Raw genomic sequence first — 21,661 nt, 5'->3', positions numbered from 1 at the left:
TAGGATGTATTATATACTTTTCCATCATTTGAGCCAGGATGTATAAAACCTATAAGAAACATAAACAAGTCTTCTTTTTTTTATCATTAGTGGTTATGCTATCCTGTGAAGTCATTCCTAATAGTTGTGGACATTTATAGAGTGATTCACCCTTTCACTAAATTACCAAGACTGAAAAAAATTTTGAGTTCTTTCTATTTGTTTTGTTGTTTTGCAACATTTTTGTGTCACACTGTCAGCGATTATTCATTGCAGTTATTAATTATGCCTTTCTCTCTTCATTCCCTCACTTCTAATTTGTGTCCTTTCTAATCGAATCATTGTAAATCATCTTAGAATCATGCTTTAAAAGAACACAGTTCAGCTCTGTTTCCGTGCACTGTGGATCTTTGAAGCACTGAATTTTGTAAGCTCTGGACAGTTTTTGTTGACCTCCTGATTTGGGGTCTGGCTTTGGGTAGCTGAAGATGTCAGTCACACAATATCTGAATACATAAGCTACTTTGAGTTAGCAAATGGATATTTTGATGATACTGGTAAATGATTTCAATGTTATAGTAACCCTTGTTCCAGAGGTAGATTTTTCTTGAGGTCTCCAGACCATTCAAGGGGCCCAAAGTCCATCCATAGCCTTCAAGGAATTTGTGATCCCGCTGAAATTGTGTGCAAACTTGACATGCTTATGGGTATGTGTTTTTTATGAGGAGAGTATTTATAGCTTTTATTTATTATCAGATGGGTTCCTGACATCTGAAGACTTAGAACCTCTGGTAAACAAGATTTGGAAGTCTGACCTTAGAAAGCTTAGAGACTTGAACTCTAGAGGTAACCTCCCAAGAAGCTTCAATCTTCCCAGGAAGCTGGAAAGCCATTGAACCCCTCTGACTTTATTTCATTATCTATGAAAGCATTCATCAGAGGGATGTTATAGGGGGAAACACCTCTACTTACAATAAGCATTATTGCAAATAAGTACTTCCATACACCAATTCTAATTTGAAATCGTATCTATGAAAAAGAATATTCGACCTTCCTAGTGAGTTGACTGTACTTCCACTTAGAATCCTAACCAGTTTCATTAGTGTCGCTGCTGGGAGAAGATTCTCCAGCATGTCTCAAGAGCTCTTTGTTCCTAAATATCTTTTCAAAGATGTTCGTGTAGTGAATAGCTTTGGAAGACAGTGAATTCTGGGAAAGAGGACAGGTTTCTTTGTTGTTTAGTATAATAAAGATGATGTCTCCTTCTGGGGCTAAGTTTTGGCAGATTTGCTTGCAGACTATTTTAAAAAATTGGGGTTCCCTAAGCTTTAGATTCCTCAGCTGTGACACAAACCCACTGAGTTTGCCACCTCAGCCCCTGTGGGATGTGGGAGGCAAAGGGATGGATGCAGACATGAAGTTGATGCTGCTGGCTGTGCCGTGAGTAATATAGTCCTCTATCTCTGACCCAGGAGTCTCCTATCTTTTGCCAGCATCTCTGAAATTGTGGCAGTCTAACTTGTTGGCTTGCAAGTAGATAAAATCTCAGACCCTTCAGTTCTTGACACCACTGTTACAGAGGCTGTAATTCATTTTTAAATACTTCAGGATAGACAGAGTGAGATGTATGCATCAGTTAGGGGAGGTCACAACTGAGGTGCCTCCTCTGCAGTGGAAACTCAAGACTTCTAGTCCAAGTGTTCCTTTATCCCTATCTCAACCAACACCAGAAGCTTTACTGTTAGTAGAACAATGGTCAGAAATGGATTTTTATTGGTGGAATTAGTGTCTTATTAACTAGCAGGATGAATGTTAAAAATGGACTCTCATCGGGGAAATTAAAGGTATTCTAGATTGTGGATTGGCTATAAGAGTTAGAGACACTCCCTATCCTTGCATGAAAGGATTTAAGCATCCATCCAGACATATAGCCATTATTCTAAGCCCGAGTGATACTCAAAATATTTAACAACAAATATGTCATAGGCCATGACAAATCTGAACTAAAACAAATACTGGCCCTGGCACTACAGCAGGATCCCTAGTGGCCCTGCTCTGCTGGGCAGAAACTCTTCAGTTTCTGGGACATGAGACTAGGATTCTCTAGGGTTCCCAGGGGAGGGAAGGGACAATGGGACATTTGGGGATTGGGGCATGGCTGTTTACCAACCAGTACAGAGGTACATATTTTAGTATTTTTAACAACCAGTACAGCTTTACTGGAGCATTCTGGCTGTGCCCATTCTGTCCAGATGAATGGCAGCCAAGGCCTGAGCATCCCTAAAAGGCACGGTTGCTAGTCTTTGGTTTGGAGGATTTCTGGATGTTTGTTGCCAGAGGGAACAGAATCCTGCCCTGGAAGCTTGCAGCATTTGCCTTTAGTGGTTCTTTCATGCAAGGTGGTAATCCAAACACTTGAAAAGATAGAGAGCTAGGATTTAACTAGCTCCCAGAACAAGTTGATGAGCGGGTTTGTGCCTGCTTTTTGATAGCTGTTTGTTTAATAAGTGTCTGTGTGTGTATCAGGATCTGGTCTGAAACTGCTTTCGTTATAACTTGGAAATGAGGTTGTAGGAGAGTTGCTACCCCTCAGCATCCCTCACACTCTTTCAGTGGGTATTGTCATTTACCAAAGAGTCTCGCAGTTGTGCTTGACTAAATTGGATTAGGTTCATTCCCAAGAGCTATCTTACAAGCAAGGAGGGATCATTCAGGAAGCCTGTTGGACTGAGGGCAGCTCACCAACATCAAAGCAGCCCTTGCTGCAGCCCATTTCCGTTTAACTGGATACAGAGTACATTCAGAAGCTGCTCAGTGGCCAATGGAAGCATGAGGGGTACAAACTGGGGAGGGTAGATAAAATTCCATCAGGATGGAATGCAGCATCTCTTCACGTGGGTTTGTCGGGAAATTGGCTGCAGCCACAGATCACACTGGGGAGCAGCAATTAGAGACAGTCTGGGTCCTTTCACTCTCTTTGGGACCGTCCAGGAGTCAAAGGCGCTGAATCTCAGATCGTTCCATCCTTTCTAAATAGCAGCTATAGACAGAAACTAAAGGATGATCTTTACTGCTGTACTCTGAATAAAGCCCCACTGGTTATCTTAGCCACCCCCACATGGAGATCAGATTCTGTCTGTTCACAGCGTGAACACAAAGGACACCAGCATACATCTTGTATATAGAGCCAATGTGTGTGCCTTATCATCTTAACAATGGCATTATCTCTAGTGAAACTTTTAGGATGGATTCGGTGCTAAGGGGCAACGATTAATAACACTGTGCTCGTAGAGACTCAGCCAGCCAGCCAGGACAAGGGGTAAACCATTTTTTGTGTGTAAATGGTGCAAACGTGTTATATTAACAAAACTATCCACAGGGCTACGGAACAGAGGTCCATTTGACTGGTGTGATCAGAAGAATTCAGATGCTGCTCCACTCATCCTACTTTTCTGACACTTAAACTGAAATTTGTTTACGTTTCTGGTGGCACCAGGGTATTTTTATATCTCTTGCCATTCCTTTGTGTTATGGGAGTGCTGTGTAGGAAAAGCATCTTTGCCACCCTTTTCATGATTATGCGATTCTTGCTGAGACTCAGGATGGGATAATGCAGGGCCTGATTCAGTGTAGACTTTGGGAGGAAGGACTCTAGATGGATCTGATGTGAAGGAGAAACAATTAGCAGGTTTGGTGTGGTACAAAAGGGAAGATCCTTGGGAGCCAAGATGTGAGAGGAAGTGAAGAAGCCCCAGTTCCCAGGGAGCCGCACCCAGCCAAATCACCTGCATGTCTAGTACGTAGACCTTCCAGTTTCTCTGATTGCCCCATCTCTGCTCTGTTCTCCATCCCACGTAACACTGCTCTATTTTTGTTAAACTGTGGTAAAATATATATAACACAAAATTTACCATTTTAACCATTTTTAAAGTATACAATTTAATGGCATTAAGTACATTCACAATGTTGTGCAACCATCACCAATATCTGCTTCCAGAACTTTTTCATTATCCCAAATAGCCTCTGTACCCATTAAACAATTACTGTCCATTATCCCCTACCTTCATGCCGTATCCACTATTCTACTTCCTGTCTCTGTGAATTTGCCTGTTCTAGGTACGTCATATAAGTGGAATCATACAATATTTGTCCTTTTGTGTCTGGCTTCTTTCACTTAGCATAATGTCTTCAAGGTTCATCCATGTTGGAGCATATGTCAGAATTTCATTCCTTTTTATGGCTGAATAACATTCCATTGTATGGATAAACCACATTTTGTTTATCCATTCATCTAACACCGCTCATTTTTTATCTAGAACTGTTTTCACTCTAGTGATTTACTTGTATTGACATGAAGTACATTATGTCCAAATGTACTTGTTTGTTGGCAAAAAAGATTGCTCGTTAATTTTTTTTCCCCACGACTTTGTAATTATTTGCTTTGGCTATGTGAAATTAACTTTAAAAGCGCAGGTAGATATTTATGAGGTACATATACTTATAACCCAAATAGTCAGGACTAGCTTTTTGGTTAAGAATAACCCAGCATTAGCACCCTGCTTTAGATGGGGAACTGGGAAATTTTGAATTATAAACAAAGAGAAAGGCTCTCCTATTGAAGAGAACACATTCAGGAGATCTGGGAAAGTCACTTTAGTCTCCTGGGCCACAGTATCCAGTAAAATACAGATGGTGACCTGGATTGTGGGTCAGCAAACTATGGGACAAATCAATCCTGCCTGGTTTTTAAATAAAGTTTTATTGGAACACAGCCATGCTCATGCATTTACTTGGTGTCTATGGCTACTTTTAACCTAAAGTATTTACTCTCTGGCCCTTTTCAGAAAAAAGCGAGCAACCCTTGACCTAGATGATCCTTCTCCAGTGTCCCTTTGGCTCTAAAATCTGTGATGCCGAGATGTGCTCAGTGGCAGGAGGAGTGAGGAAAGGATAAAGTCAAGAGGACACAGCAATGGAGGTGTGATGCACTGGGTCTTTACAAGGCTTGAATGTAAGAAAGCCTCTGTCCTGTCAGGTTTAATCCCTTTACTGTCATCCCTGACTCTGCCTTCCTCCTGCCTTCCTGTCTTGCCACAAGTACCCACAGCTGGAGCTGCCAGGGGCTGACTTTGATTGCACAGAAAAATCCTATAGTCTTTCTCTTATGGAGCTCATGCTTTGCTTGTGTAAAATCCTTCTATGTATCAGCTGGAAAAACCCCTTTCCTTCAGTGGGAAACTGTTGTTTCCACATGAAGTATATCACTATTTCATCCTGTGGGACTGGAGAAATTTTGTGGAAGAAAATAGGCCCTCTGTGCCCCCCTGCCGCCCTGGTCCTCTGCTGCATGCATCCTAGAGAAGATGGAGTCCACGCTCTGTTTCCTCCCCACCTGGGCACACGTGTCCTGCACACATATGCCCCTCACATACTGTTTCACAGTACTGTATGATGAATGCCAGAATGTCCTCTTTCTTCGGTGGATTTAATTTGTAGACTGTTCGTTGTCTGTGGTTGGCTGTGGTCGGCTGTGGTTGCTGGGCATGGGATGAGGTTTTGTGTTGGACGGGATGTGGCCAGAGGGCAGGGACTTCCTCGGACACCTCGCTGTATGCTGGGCTCAGCAGAACTACACGTGCAAATGAGTGCAAGAAGGTGAATGAATATTTTCATGAGGAAAAGCACAGATTAAAAATTGCCATTATGCAGGTTTCTCATTTTGGGTGCATATAGTATCAAAATATTTATTGAGCTCTTGCTCTTTATACTTACAAGTATAGAAGTCTCCCACTGATTTTATATATATGTATGTGTATCTATATACATATGTGCATATATAAATTTTTATATTTGCTTAATTTTGATTTTGAAATTATCTCAGATTTATGGAAAAGTTGCAAAAATAGTACAAAGAGTTCTCATATACTCTTCACCCAGATCCCCTTAATGTTAAATTTCATCATATTTGCTTTGTCATTCCTTAATTGCTTAAAATAACATCCTTTTACATAGCAGTACAATTGCCCAAAGCAGGAAATTATCATTGATACAAGATTTTCATCTAATCTGCAGACCTTACATTGATATATTTTGAGTATAGAATGAGGCATGGGAGAGATGGCATTTATTTGTTTTTCTCGTCCTGGGTATCACTCGTTCGGGACTTTATTTCTGCTTTATAGTTTTGCATTTGCAGAAAATAACAAACAGAAAGCAGTATTTAAAATCCCCGATGCTCAAAATGAAAAAAAAAAAAATGTCCAAACCTGTTCTGAGAACTTATTAAGATTCCAGGAAAGAAAGTATTAATAACAATAGTAATAATAATAACAGCAACATCTTTTCTCCCTGATGTAGAGTTGGGCTCAGTACTACTGACTCTTATGTCAAGTCCAGCTCCCATCCTGGTGTCCTCCCTCTCACAAATCTGAGCAGCCGTGCAAGTATGAGTCCTCAGAGAGGTCCTTTCTGGGAAATCCCTGTGTTGATGATGGCTAGCACCATCTCCTTGGGGGACAGTAAATAGTACTTGAGAGAAACTCTCCTTTTCTTTTTTCCTCAGCTCCTCACCCTAAAAGTGGAGCTAAAACATTTCTATGGGGGCAAGAAAGAAACAACAGAGCAAATTAAAATTATGGCTCTTTAGCAAAATTTTTGTGGGAATCCAGAAGAGATGTGTACACGGTTGAATAGAATTAATTTGTAATTCAGGAAGGTCTTTTTCTCTACCATCTGAGCCCCATACAGCATGCACTCATATCTGAGGATGGTGCTTGCCCAGCGGTCACTGTCCCTCATGTTCTCCTCTGGGTAACCATCTCCTTACTCCTGCTCCACTACAGAATGAATGAAGCTGTACTGGATAAAATTTACAAGGCCGATATATATTTTCCTATCAGAATTCACTGTGGCAGATCTCCTTAGACATAGTGCTGTTAGGAGCTCTTTACAGAAAGAGATCTTCTCCCTTCCGGACAGTCAATCCCTGCTCCCTGTGACATGCACGTGGTTATGGAGAATACTTACTAATGCCGTAGCTTGAGTGCATCCGTCCTTACCAATGGACACATCCGCATGTTATATTCTGACTCCTTACATCCTGGCTACCTCTGTAGAGAGAGTATAGCAAACAAAGAAGGTGGGGGAATCTTTGCAGAAATGTCTTGCCTCCTCTTTTTCACTGAAGTGGCTCAGGTGCTCCAAGCTAGAATATCATACACTGAGGCATACTGTGTGTTTTGGGGAAAAGGTATCGTTTAACGCCAGGAGAGTTCAAATCCTGCTGTTCAGTCTCCTAAACCTGGGAAGGAAGGGGCAGGAGAGGTAGAAAGAGAGAGCCCGCCTAGTTCATTAGAGTCAGGAGCTGCAGTTCTTGAGAAGTGCTGAGCCCGTGCACTGTAGGAGGCATGAGGATGGCCAACCCTTGCTGAGACATTCTGTACACAGACTCGGTGCTTAGCACGTGGGGGATTCTGCCAGTACACGGACCTGGGCACTGTCTCCTCTTTCGGGAAGGACTACTAATGGGGTGGGGCGGGGGGCATTCCCGAGATCTGCTTGCAGACAGCACCCCCTGGAGCACATCCCTAGGGACACATGGAGTACATATAAATGGGGCCCTGACGCTGTGTACAGGACAGCCCTGATAAACAATGCGAGTTTACACTTCCAGTAATAAACAGACACAAACCAGCAAAGGAGCTTGAAAAAGAGCCACCCCTCACAAACTTTCTTCCCTCAGCCTTTTTTCTTCTATATTTTTTGCCCACAACCAAGTCTGGGTGTTCTTCTCTTCTTTTCAGATACATGAGCTATCGTTTTGACTCCTTGGTCCATTAAAAGTTTGAATTAAAGCTTTTGTATGTTTTAGGTTAAAGGTTTAAGACCTGTTCCTTTTTCACCAGCGACACCTTTGTTCAGTAAAGAACAAATGAAATTGGTCCCCTGACAGATTCTTTTTGTTCTTGGTTTTTATGCATATGCAAACAAGATGGTCTGAATATGAAGAGGCATGAAGGAATTTATTCAAAAGGAGAAAGACCTATCAAACTTTTGTCCATGGTATTTAAAAGAGTACAAAAGTTTTTCTCTCTCCCCTGATCCTTCCACCTTTCTGCCTTTATTATTTATACAGCAAAAAGGATGAAATCGAATATTCCTGCTGCTTCTCTACACAAACTTTGCATTTATATCTTAACGTGTTAGAAACTTAAAAATACCGCAGATGCAAGATATTCTGCCTTGAAAATGAAGTCAGTTGGCTTATCATATCTGGATTCAGGCACTTGTGGCCGCAAGGCTGGGAACTCAGCAGTGACCTCGTGAGGAGAGAGGTAAGCTAGGACCCAGTGGAGCTCAGGTTCAAATGCAGAGCACAGAATGCCTGGCACACCCGGAGGTTTGGGTTAGAGGCACCAGTTAGATGGCAGGACTACCTGAGTGACTACGTTTTGGGCTGCGCCTAACAGAGCAACACTGCACACAGTGGGGCGGTGCTGTGGCAGTCTCTGGGTAGGAGTGAGGATGGCATGGTGGCTCCCACCAACCTGCTGAGGGTTCATAGGCAGACAGCTTGAGGGGGAGCTGGAATGTGCCCAGGACCTGGAGCCCGTCACCAGCTTGGCTCAGAGAGAGTCAGGGACTGCTCAAAAACACCCAGTTTTCTGGGGGGGTTGGGGGGGAGGTGTGGGGAGGAGGGTACTGTTCATAGCCAGGTGATTACCCAGGAAGAATCAGTTATCTGAATTCATCCAGCAAGTTTATTGGACCCCACCTCCCCTCATCCTCTAGAGGGGATGGGGTTGCCAAGAGAGTGCCGTTTTGGTTCCATTGACTCAAGAATTGGGGGTGCAAGTTTGCAAGATGCAGGCCTTTAATAATTGGAACCGTGCAAGGTGGACACGGGGATGGGGAGTCTTCTAAAAAGACTGGTCAATTCAAAGGGGTAAAACATGTTTTATTTCTTCTTGGCGTATAAGTTCTAACAAAGGCAAGTACTGTCTAACAAATGGAAAAAATACATTTGATATAGATCTTCCTAATACATTATCTGAGCACAGGAAAATGTTCTGGAATCAGTTTGACCCAAGTTCAGATTCAAGCTTCCCCACTTATTTGAGATACTGGGCAAGTTGCTTGTCTTACATGTAATTCAATTTCTTCATCTTCAGAATGGGAGTATTGTTGGGAAAGTATAAACAGGTTTACTTCTCTAATTTCCTAAAGGCCTAGGCAAAAATGATTATTAAATGAGATGCCCCTTCTAAACTGTTTAGCACCTGGCTCACAGTCTATACATGACAGCTATTATGTAATTATTACTTTCAGATTTCCATTCTCAGCACAATTAGAGTGTCTGATATCCATTCACACCGTGAACATGTGTGATTGCCTGCTGTGGTCTAGGCATCATCCTGAACATCACATCCGGAAGTGAAGCAGGTAGACACAGTGACACATAGTAGGCTCTGAAACGTTAATTGAATAAATGAATGAAAACTGTGAAGTCCTCAAAGGATGCAGAGATCACTGCAGTTCCATTGTTATTTGTAGTAGGGCTAGCTGCTTTGCACCTTTTCTTCTGTCTCTTTTACTAACAAAAGCTGCACTAAAAACTAATGTGAACCGGGGCTGGCTCCGTGGCTGAGTGGTTAAGTTTGCGCGCTCCGCTGCAGCGGCCCAGTGTTTCGTTGGTTCGAATCCTGGGCGCGGACATGGCACTGCTCATCAAACCACGCTGAGGCAGCGTCCCATATGCCACAACTAGAAGGACCCACAACAAAGAATATACAACTATGTACCGGGGGGCTTTGGGGAGAAAAAGGAAAAAAATAAAATCTTAAAAAAAAAAACAAAAACCTAATGTGAACCACCCTAAAAAATCAGCCACACCTCTCGCACCCTCTCTCCTCTCCCGGGCTGCCCTGGAATGCCTCCACGGCATCTTCTTCCATGGACTTGGCAGGTGGCTGTGGTTTGCTGCTTTCTGTTCCATTAACCTCTATTTTATCTGTCGAGTGTAGTCTTCCCCGTTGTTGAAAGCAGCAATTTGCCAACCAAGCGAGCTTGGAGTCCTGTGTGATGGAGCATTACAGAGAGCAAAAGGGAAAGTTTAAACGGATTTGCTTCTCTAATTTTCTGAAAGGATCACAGACAAAACTTACCCTCTGGTAAAATGCTTTCTGTTTGCGTTATAACAACAGGCATTTATGGCCAGGACAGAGGAGAGAGAGGCCATGGAAGAATGGCTCCACATTTCCTGGTTTCATTTCATTTAATTCTTACTCCTGGTGGACTACCCTGCTGTTTAAAACATATAAACTTAAAGATCTGCTCTTTCCTAATAGCCTAATGTACTCAAAAAGACTTTTTCTCCTATTATTGTAAAGCACAGTGCTAATTTCTTTTTATTGAGCACAGGGATTTTAACAATGGAGTCATGCTCAGAGAGAAAGTTCTACTTTTCCTTTTCCTTTGCAGAAGTTCAAGGTACAGTGTCCAGTCTGTGGTTGGAACATCCATAGTCCCGTTCACTGCTGTGTCTGCACCTCCTGTAACATTGCAACACATATACTAGGGGCTCAAGACTTATTGAGGAGTGTTGCATACTTCACATTTCTATCCCACAGTCCAGGTGAAAATTCTGAAGAGAAAGCTTTCAAGCTTCAAGCTGTGAGACTCTGGAAGTGGTCATTCCCAACCCCATCTCTCCTTTACACCCAAAGTGGCATCCATCTCTGGCTTGAGCAATACTTTAACAAGACCCAGATCCACCTACGTTTCTCCGTTACATTTCTCATCCCCCTACTGCAAGTACACTCTTTCCTGGCTTCCCACATTCCCACTTGGCTAGCTCCTGCTCATCTGCCAGGTCTCAGCTTAAATTCCACTTCTAACTTAAGGCTCTCCTTCACTGACCACACTATATAAGATCCCTTGTGATTTGCTGTCTTAGCATCCTGATTTTTTTTCTTCAAAGCACATATCACAACTATCATTATATAATTTTCTGAGTTACTACTGTTTAATACTTACTTCCTTGACTAGACAATAGCTCCTTGTTGTCAGAGACTGTGTCTAACTTGCTCCCAACTAGATCCCCAGCACCCAGTGGTTCCTAGTTGGAATAGGCAGTTAAATATTTGTTGGATGGATGAACAAATTGAGAGAGAGAGGGAGAGAGGAAGAATAGGAGGAAAGAAATCAAGGAATCAGGAATTAGGAGCTGGATGACTTAGTGTTTCTTTAGATTTGCCTAAACCACTATTGACACCTGTTAATCTTACTCATCTGATCTTGAGTATTTCTTGGTTCTCAAAAGATGTGTGTGTGTGTGTGTGTGTGGTGTGTGTGTGTGTGTATGCTTTTGTATATGTTTTTGAGGCTAGTTTGATGGGCTGGCTATATTTCTTTGTAGTACAAAATACCAGAATAAATCCACATTGATTTAATAATTATTTATTTTATGAATTTCTTAGTAAATAAAAGTCTTCATGTCTGAAATAGAGGAATATTTTTCTTTTAAGTCACACTAAACAATAGTTGCTCATTTGTTGGATTAGTTGCTCGTTAGATTAGTTGGATCTTAGCCCGTTGTTGATTTTAAACCACAAAATGTATAAATTGCACACAAAAGCTTACATATATATGTAATTAGCAGAAATATTTTGTGATATCCTCAAACATTTTCTTCTACAATGTATGCCTTTTTTTTTTTTTTTGGTGGGGCAGATTGGCCTAGGACGAACATCTGTTGCTAATCTTCCTCTTTTTGCTTGAGGAAGATTGTTGCTGAGCTAACATCTGTGCCAACCTTTCTCTACTTTTGAATGTGGGATGCTGCCACAGCATGGCTTGATGAGCAGTGTGTACGTCCATACCCGGGATCCAAACCCTTGAACCCCAGGCCACCAAAGCAGAGCACAAGAACTTAATCCTTATGCCACCAGACCAGCCCAAATGTACACTTTTGAAGTACCTTTATTTAGTTGCATTTTCATTTGATTGACAGTTGGTCTGATGAGTTGACTGTATGTTTCAGGACAAAAACAAGAAAGGCTCCAGAAACATAACAATGGTTAGAAATGACACATACACACTTAACAAGACAAGGAGCTGGATTTGCCCCGGGAAGATGGTAGCCCAGGGGAAGGGTGAGACAACTGGTGCTGAAGGCTCTTTCCTGGCTCTGGCAGGGGACGGTAGATCTTGGGGGCTGGGGGGTGGCATGGTGAAGCCTCTGATAACTGAGGGAACTTCACAGACCCTTATTATGATAAAGAAAGCCAGATAGACTTTGTTCATTTGCTCTTATCTTAAATCTGTGTTCCCCAGAGCAGATCCTGAGATGAGGGTTCATGTTCAAATAATCAAGGAAATGTGCCAAGGAGAAACCAGCTAAGGAAGTGGGAAAGGAAGGGAGTGAAGGAGTAAACACCAAGCAAGGATGCAATTTAAGGTGATGTCCTAGCCTCATCCTGAACTCACAGTGGCTCTGGAACATTCATTACACTGCAGAGTTTGTCCCACCTGGAGGCAAGAAAGCGAGCTTTCATACTCTTGCACCAGTCCGTCATTGGCTACAGGTCATGCCAGGGGGCACCTCAGCTTTCTCAGAGTTGGGGCAAAGTGGCTCTGTGCTTAGGGGTCCACTGAAGAGGGTTGCATGTGTAAGCTTTTAGTAGCAAAGCACAATCAGAAGCTGAGGGATGGGAGCCCAGAACCAGCAGAGGGATCCAGAGGAATTGGGTGGAGCATCTACACCATCTGCTACAGCAACCCTGCCAGTTAAGAGCCGCAAAAGTTTAAACTTCTGCGATTTTATTGAATTCCCTGGAGAAAAAAAGAATTACACTTTCTCTCCTGTGTCCTCTGATAATCAACCCTTTAGTATTTTTTTTTTTTTTCATCTTTATTTAACACATATGGCTACTGTCACATATACTATTCTCAAGTAATTAGCCTCACCAACTACTTTTCCTTAAGTGCCCAATAATTAAGAAAGAATTACATACTCTGCTTTTCATGTTAGGTCACGAACTGTGTGTTGGTCAGTATCTTGTTATTAATGAACAATTGGTTGTGTTCTACATTATGAGCCCTGTGCTGAATGGACCACAAATTTTGCTGACTTTTTGAAAGGTTCTAAACCACTAGTGCCATCTCTTAGCTACCTATTAATTCTGCCTCCGAGATTTATTTTATCCAACTAAAGAGTAATTCAAAATGGAGATGAATCCCAAGACTCACAGCCACATTAGCCTGTGGTTATCAGCAAATCTGGTGCATGAAGGGGACTCTGTCACCCTTGAAAAATGCTTATCTATTAGTCTGAATGGAGGTGGTTGTGCCAGTGAGACCTGCCCTCAGGTGGAGATGAGATCCTCCAAGACCTAGTGTCCTGTTCAGTGTAGCACTTTCTGCATGAGGCTACAAATGCATAGTTGGTTTGGGAACTTCTCTCCAAAAGTCCTGCGGAAAATAGAACCACAGTTACTCTTAAAATAAAATCCCAGATTTACTGTGTTTTTCGGGAACTGACTGGCTGCCTACTTTGCTTCTTTTCTTCCTGTTTTTTCTTTTACTTTGCCTTTCATTTAACATTTGTTTATGGAGTGCCTACTAGGAGCCCGGCTCCTAGTTGTAGGGGTACAATGGAGAACAAAATATACAAAGGTCTCCCCTAATTGAAGCTTTTATTCTAGTGAGAGACTGAAATTACACACACACACACAGTATTTACAAACCGTGGTTAAGTGCTACAAAGGAAAGAAAGTGAGGTGAAGGGATAGAATGACTTCGATGAGGCGGGTGGGGAGGCGGTGGGAGGTATCTTTACAGAGGTGCCATTTGAGAAGGAGCCGGCTCTCTAAGGACCTGGAAGTAGAATTTCCCGAGTGGAAGGAATACTGAGTGTGATGCACCCAAGGCAGCAACAAGCCTGATGTGGTCCAGAGAAGGCAGCCAGTGTGGCCAGAAAGAAGAGGGAAGGTGGTCTTGAGGTCTGAGAGGTAGGCAGATACTCGCTCATTCAAGGCCTCATAGGCCGTTGGAAGGAGATTGGGGTGTTGAGAACTCATTAGAGGATTCTAAGTAAGAGAGTGACTTAACATGATTGCTTTGGTGTTGGTGATAGAAGCAGGGGGACAGGGAAACAGCAACAGTGGGTAAGACTGCCTGGGGATGCTGTAGGCACTTGAGAAGTGGTAGTACACAGGATGCATTTCGGAGAGGGAGGCAAAGGACGCGTCTTACTAACGATAAGTCCTTGGGCAGGTGATTGACCTTTCCTTGGCCTTAGTTTTCTCATCTGAGTGTTGGGATGATACTCATGTACCTACAGCTTTATGTTCTTATGAGGATTAAATGAATTAGTACTTACGCCATGTAACTAACACTTTTCTGACAATTTGGAACAAACAGTAATCAATATGTAAGTCAACCAATAAATTGCTACTTTTAACTTGTTATTATGGTTGGATATAGAAAGGAAGAAATCAAGGATGACTCCTAGGTCGAAGATTCACCCACATAGCTGATTGTCTTTGTGCACAGGTAATGTCCTAGGGGATACAGAGGCCCTTGGTCTCATTTTGCCACCATTGACTGACAAGCCAATGACTCATTTAGCTTTGCCTCACTTTACCTTCTTATTTGTAAATAGGGCACATGCCAACTACCCCTCCAGTAAATTTCAGTGAAGATATGAAGTCAAATTGCATGCTATACCTAACAGACTTTGTATTTTTCAATAAAGTTATTAATGAACAAGGTAAAAATGACTGATCTGTAAAAAAAAAGAGGATATACTTTTCAATCTATGGTTTATATGTTCAATGACTGTGAAATCCAAGTATCTTTGTATATGTGTTTTTGTCTAATGTAATGTGTAAACAAGAGCAAAAGGAAAGGGAGGAAGTAGTTGTTAGAGCATTTTCTGATCAGATCACAAGACTAAAAGAGGGACTAAAATTGGAGCAGAAAAGACAATGTTCGGTGAGAGAGATAGAAACCTCTCTTACTGTTCATGCAAAAAGAATAACTTGGATGCTGTTAAAAAAAAAAAAAAAGAAGAAGAAGAAGAAAGGATTAATGAAGGCAGAAACCCATTCCACTAACTCAGGTAGGATCTTTTGGGTCAATGACTTCTTATTCTTAGGACCTGGAACCCAGGTTTGAATTCTGGGTCTGAAGGGCATCTTGGTTGCTTCACAGTTTTGGCAATTATGGATAAAGCTGCTATAAACATTGTGTGCAGATTTTTGTGTGGACAAGTTTTCAGCTTCTTTTGGTAAAAACCAAGGAGTGTGACTGCTGGATTGTGCAGTAAAAGTATGTTTAGTTTTGTCAGAAAATGCCAAACTGTCTTCCAAAGTGACTGTACCATTTTGCATTTTCACCACAGTGTATGAGAGTTCCTGTCGTTCCACATCCTCGCCAGCATTTGGTAGTGTCAATGTTCCAGATTTTGGCCATTCTAATGGGTGTGTAGTGATATCTCACTCTTGTTTTAATTTGCATTTCCCTATGACATATGATGTGGAGCATCTTTTCAGATACTTATTTGCCATCTGTATATCTTCTTTGGTGAGGTGTCTGTTATGGTCTTCAGCCCATTTTTCCATGAGGTTGTTTGTTTTCTTATTGTTGAGTTTTAAGAGTTCTTTGTCCATTTTGGGTAGTAGCCTTTTAGCAGATGTATCTTTTGCAAATATTTTCTCCCAGTCTGTGGCTCATCTTCTCATTCTCTCAACGCTGTCTTTCAGTTTTTTAATTTTAATGAAGTCCAGCTTATCAGTTAGTTCTTTCATGGATTATGCCTTTGGTGTTGTATCTAGAGTCATCACCATACTCAAGGTTATGTAGGTTTTCTCTTAAGTTAGCTTCTAAGAGCTTTATAGTTTTATGTCTTATCCATTTTGTGAAGGGTGTAAGGTCTGTGTCTAGTTTCCTTTTTTTTTTCTTTTTGCATGTGAATGTCCAGTTGTTCCAGCACTGTTTGTTGAAGAGACTATCTTTGCTCCATTATATTCCCTTTGCTCTTTTGTCAAAGATCAGTTGACTATATTGATGGAAGTCTACTTCTGGGCTCTCTATTCTGTTCTATTGATCTATCCATCTGTTCTTTCATCAACATCACAGTCTTGATTACTGGCAATTTATTCTAAGTCTTGATGTCAAGTAGCGTCAGTCATCTGACTTTGTTCTTCTCCTTCAATATTGTGTTGGTTATTCTGGGTCTTTTTCCTCTCCATATAAACTCCAGAATCAGTTTATCAATATCCACAAAATAACTACTGGGATTTTGATTGGGATTGCATTGAATCTATAGATCAAATTGGGAGGAACTGACTTCTTGACAATATTGAGTCTTCCTATTCACGAACATGGAATATCTCTTGATTTGTTTATTTATTTTTATTTCAATCATCAGAGTTTTGTAGTTTTCCTTATATGGATCCTGTATACATTTTGTTAGATTTATTCTTAATTATTTCATTTTTGGGAGTGACAATGCAAATTGTGTTTTTAATTTCAAATTCTACTTGTTCATTGCTTGTGTATAGGAAGCAATTGACTTTTGTATATTAACCTTGTATCCTGCAACCTTGCTATAATGGCTTATTAGTTCCAGGAGTTTTTTTGTGGATTATTTCACATTTTCTACATAGATAATCATGTCATCTGCAAAGACAGTTTTATTTCTCCTTCCAAATCTGTATCTTTCATTTCCTTTTCCTGCTTCTTGCATTAGCTAAGGCCTCCAGCATGATGTTGAAAAGGTGTGGGAGAGGGGACATCCTTGCCTTGCACCTGATCATAGTGGGAAAGTTTGGAGTTTCTCACCATTAAGTATAATATTACCTGTAGGATTTTTATAGATAGTCTTTATCAAGTTGAGAAAGTTCCCCTCCATCCCTAGTTTACTGAGAGTCTTTCTCATATATGGGTCTTGGATTTTGTTAAATATTTTTCTGTATCTATTGATAAGATCATGTGATTTTTCTTTTTTAGTCTGTTGATGTGATGGATTACATTAATTGATTTTTGAATGTCGAACCAGCCTTTTACACCTGTGATAAATCTCACTTGGTCATGCTGTATAATTCTTTTTATACATTGTTGGATTTGATTTGCTAATATTTCGTTGAGGATTTTTCTGTCTATGTTCATTAGAGATATTGGTTTTAGTTTTTTTTCTGGTAATGTCTTTGTCTGGCTTTGGTATTTGGCTTATGCTGACCTCATAGAATGTCATTGGTTTCTGCTCTTATTCTTACTATTTCTTTTCTTCTGCTTACTTTGAGTTTAATTTGTATTTCTTTTTCTAGGTTTCTAAGGTGAAAATTTAGATAATTGACTTTCGATATTTTGTCTTTTCTAATACATGCATTCAGTGCTATAAATTTCTCTCTAAGCACTGTTTTTGCTGCATCCCACAAATTTTGATAAATTATATTTTCATTTTCATTTAATTCAAAATATTTTAAAATTTCTCTTGAGATTTTGTCTTTGCCCCATGTGTTATTTAGAAGTGTGTTGCTAGGGCCGGCCCTATGGCACAGCGGTTAAGTGCGCACGTTCCACTTCAGCAGCCTGGGGTTTGCCGGTTCGGATCCCAGGTGCAGGCATGGCACCCCTTGGCAAGCCATGCTGTGGTAGGTGTCCCACATAAAAAGTAGAGGAAGATGGGCACGGATGTTAGCTCAGGACCATTCTTCCTCAGCAAAAAGAGGAGGATTGGCGGCAGATGTTAGCTCAGGGCTAATCTTCCTCAAAAAGAAAAAAAAAAGTGTGTTGCTTAAGCTCCACAAATTTTGGGATTTTCCAGTCATCTTTTTCTTATTGATTTCTAGTTTCATGCCACTGTGGTCTAAGAGCAGACATTGTATGACTTCTATTCTTTTTAAATGCATCAAGGTGTGTTTTATCACCCAGAATCTTGATGAATGTTGCATCTGATCTTGAGAAGAATGTGCATTCTGTTGTTGTTTGATGAATTAGTTTATAGATATAAATTATATTCAGTTGATTGATAGTGTTGTTGAATCCTACTGTGTCCTCACAGATTTTTTCTGCCTGCTGGATCTGTGCTAATATAAGATTGTTGCAGTCTCCAACGATGATAATGGATTCATCTATTTCTCCTCGAAGTCTGTCAATTTTTGCCTCACATAGTTTGATGCTCTCTTCTTAGGCACACACACATTAAGAATTATTATATCTTCTTGGAGAATTGAGTCCTTTATCATTATGTAATGCTCTTTGTTGTCCCTGATAACTTCTTACTTTGAAATCTGCTCTCTCTGAAATTAATATAGCTACTCCTGTTTTCTTTTACTAATTGTATTTTTAGTATGGTGGATGTGTTATTGTTACTACTAATACTAATCCAACTCTGAGAGACTGGGATCCGTTTGGACCCTTGTCTTTATGTTCTGATTTACATGATGCTTTAACTTAAAGGTGAGTGCTGACCCTAGGAAAATCTGGGAGGTTTCTTCTTCAGTTCAAATCGTAGAATTTGAGTCATTTGGCAGTTCTGTGTAAATAGCAGTATTCACTCTAGCATTATCCTTCAAATAAGTCTCTTCCTTATAGTGGCCCTTTGCAAAAAGACTATGTCTACTTTGAATTTTTCCTAAGGTGGTGTACCTCATTACACATATGAGTTTGGGTGATTTAAATTAGAATTAATACCTTCATCTCTTCTATCCTGATTGCTGACCTTTCTCCTTTTCTTCAGCTAGGGCTGTGGGCATGGGTGGAGGAGAATAGGCTTCTATATTCTTAGCTAGCAGGAGGCATAGTCATTGAGGTCCTTCTGAAATGCACACAACCATTCTGGCTTTCTTCAGTCTCGAGAGAGTTTTCAGCACCTGTTATCATTGCCTTTGGCTGAGTACACCACATTTCTAATGGGCATTTCAGTTTCACTTCTGTACACCAGGGAGAAATAGCAGAGCCTCCTGCAGAATCATCCTGATCTATGCCTGCTTTCTCTGCCTTTCTTGTGTCCCTAGGTAAGTGTGAAATCGGCTGGGCCTACTACTGCACAGGAGCAGGTGCTGCCGCCGCCATGCTGCTGTGCACGTGGCTGGCTTGCTTCTCTGGCAAGAAACAGAAGCAGTACCCGTACTGAGATGGAGCCACCAAGAGCAAACAGAGGAGGAGATGAGCCGAAGGGGCTTGGAGGTCCTGAAGCATCCAGCTACTTTCAAAAGGTGGAATAGTGGTTCTAATCTTACAGTGCTAATGAAATGAAACCCAATGGAATCAGAAACATTATATAATGTGGAAGGGTTGTGCACGATTTGTGAAAGAAATGGAGAGCATGGAATGATAGAGGAAAATGGACCAAAGGCTAAAAATATTGCAGGGTGTTGGGTGTTTCTCTTCCACAGAGTATTGTTAATGCAGAACACAAACACACACAAACAAATTTATATATGCAAACTAGGGTTTGGTTTTTTTTAAAGATGAGGACTCAGAGCATCAAAGGGCTAGTAGAAACAGTATTATGTCTGGAAGCAGGGTACCCCGCAGATGTTCCCTGTAGGTCATGGCGCTTCTGAAAGCACACGAGCACATACAGACACACGCATCCACACACATGCCCACGCACAAACATATACACTGTTGCACAGACTGTATGAGAGGTTAAGCCATGCATTACTCCTCTGTTTTCTTTTAAATATACATTTAAAACACAGTATTATCACTTTATAAAGCATCTGTTAAACCTAATAAATGGACCAATAAGGCACTCTATCAGTATTTTGTATATCCTGCGTAAACTCTTTATGCCCTCAACATGTTTTCAGTGTTTATGCGGACTTTTAGAGTAACGCCTTTGTATTTCAATATTATTCAAAAATATGCAGGATTCCTCTGTCTGAGTAGCTTCTGCTATGATATTCTTACGAAGTAAAGGGGCAAATTTCAGTCGACTGTAGGGGAGAATTCAGCTGAAGATATGAAAGTAATGGGAGACATTTTCCAGTCATTAGATGGTGTTTTCTTTTGCCCATTATTGTACTGTGCTGTACCACATTTATTTCAATATTCATTTTGTAAAGAATAAAAAAGTGCTATTTTGTTTGTATTTGAAAAGCTCTGTGAATAAATTCTCTCTTTGATCAATACCTAAATGAGTCGTAGAGTGTTCGTTCAGTTATTGGGTTTGCTTCCTCAGTTTCCTAAATATAGCCTTTCAGCTCCAACGTTCCTGTAAATTTCTCTTTTTCTTTCAAGGCCTCCCATTAATTCACTTACTAATTTCCAGCAAGGCATTGTTCTAGGCACACAAGCTACCAAAGGTGAGTAAGACATAGTTCTTACTTTCAACTGAAATTCTTTGCAACCAGAATTCTAACTTCCTAACTTCAGTCATGACCAAATTCTTAAAAGAGAATTTCAAATCTATTTTGGATTAAGTTTGAGAATATGGACAATACTCAGATGTGGTTTAGGGCAACAAGAGCCAGGTCATGGTTCAGGAGGTGTCTGGGCCAACAGTTTCCCTGATGACGACAGAGTTGTCACAAGCAGCCAGTGACTTGCTGCCCCTCCACTTTTTGCAGCGTGCTGCATTTCTTCAGTACTTCTGTGCCAAGGGCAATTTCACACTACTCTCTTTCGGGGATCTTTGCCATTTTAGGAAGATTATCTCACACTCCTGCGCCCAGCGTAAAGCCTTGACTAGAGAGAAAGATGTGGACCCTTTCATGACCCCCTAACAGAACCAACTCTCTCAGGAGCAAAGATTGCATACTGGTTAACGGATAGATTCTTTCATTAGGCAATGCTAAATTATTGCATCAAATCCATTAAACTTCAGTTTCGATTAGTTTCTAAATTCGCTTTTGGAAATTGAATATGCTGGCTACTTATACATTAACTATATTTTTTATTCTCTCCCTGTATTTATCAGTTTAAGTTGAATATCTGAGTATCACGCTTGCTTCTGGTTCTTTTAATCACCCAGGGTGAGGATTCTTGCTGCCCTGGAACAATGCAAGAATCTGGCCAATAAAATTCTGGACTTTCTGAGGCTTTGTTACTATGGAAAAAGTCACTCTGCTCTCAAATGCTTAATTCATAATGTGCTGAATGTCGTTTGATTGTGTTTCTTTGTCCACTGAGCAGGGGCTTCTCCACTCTGCGGTTTCCTGCGGAGAGGAGACGTTTGCACTTTCCTTCCTCAATTAACCTGTCATTTTCATGTATTGCTGGTGCTTTTCAACTTTTTTTTCACTGCATTTTTCTGTCAGAATAGGATTATGACTTCTTAGCTCTCATTATCAAGTTAGAGTTCTCTACGGAATTCATTAAAGTCTAATTTCTTGGACAAATTTGATGATGACGTTGTCCCTTTTGTGTGATCCATATGAATTTAGACATTAGCGAACCTCACTAGAATAAAAAGCTGGTCACTCTGACATGATGAAGTCAAATGGCAAATGCTCACATCTCAAGTTCTGGCTAGTCATGGGTTTTTCTGTTTCATGGTGGCCCAGCACTTCATGAGGAGCATCTAATTAATTAAAGATTACATATACTGTTTTTCAAATGAAAATTAGGATTCATGAAATAATAATAATAAAAATCTGTGAAAAGTACATATTCACAGGCTGCTTACTGGTGTATATTTAAGAGGCAAAAATAAGCTCCATTTTCACAA

General features: G+C 40.8%; 1 protein-coding gene across 4 annotated transcripts in view; it reads left to right on the top strand.

The window, feature by feature from the left end:
• Positions 1-20,129, top strand: part of LHFPL6 (LHFPL tetraspan subfamily member 6) — a 231,540-nt gene extending 211,411 nt beyond the window's left edge. For 2 of the 4 annotated variants that reach the window (XM_014830420.3, XM_044777265.2), the window contains one exon: positions 19,002-20,129. In XM_014830420.3, coding sequence (XP_014685906.1) covers positions 19,002-19,120 — 119 coding nt within the window. In that variant the 3' untranslated portion in view covers positions 19,121-20,129. Of the gene's footprint in view, positions 1-4,823; positions 4,991-19,001 lie in introns of all 4 variants that reach the window. The other 2 variants (XR_011506867.1, XR_011506866.1) reach the window with 2 other exon arrangements.
• The last annotated feature ends 1,532 nt before the right edge of the window (positions 20,130-21,661 follow it).

Source organism: Equus asinus, chromosome 11, assembly GCF_041296235.1.
Source record: "Equus asinus isolate D_3611 breed Donkey chromosome 11, EquAss-T2T_v2, whole genome shotgun sequence".
Taxonomy (NCBI): Eukaryota; Metazoa; Chordata; class Mammalia; order Perissodactyla; family Equidae; genus Equus; species Equus asinus.
The sequence above is the reverse complement of the archived record's forward strand: the minus strand, read 5'-3'. Positions and strand labels throughout refer to the sequence as shown.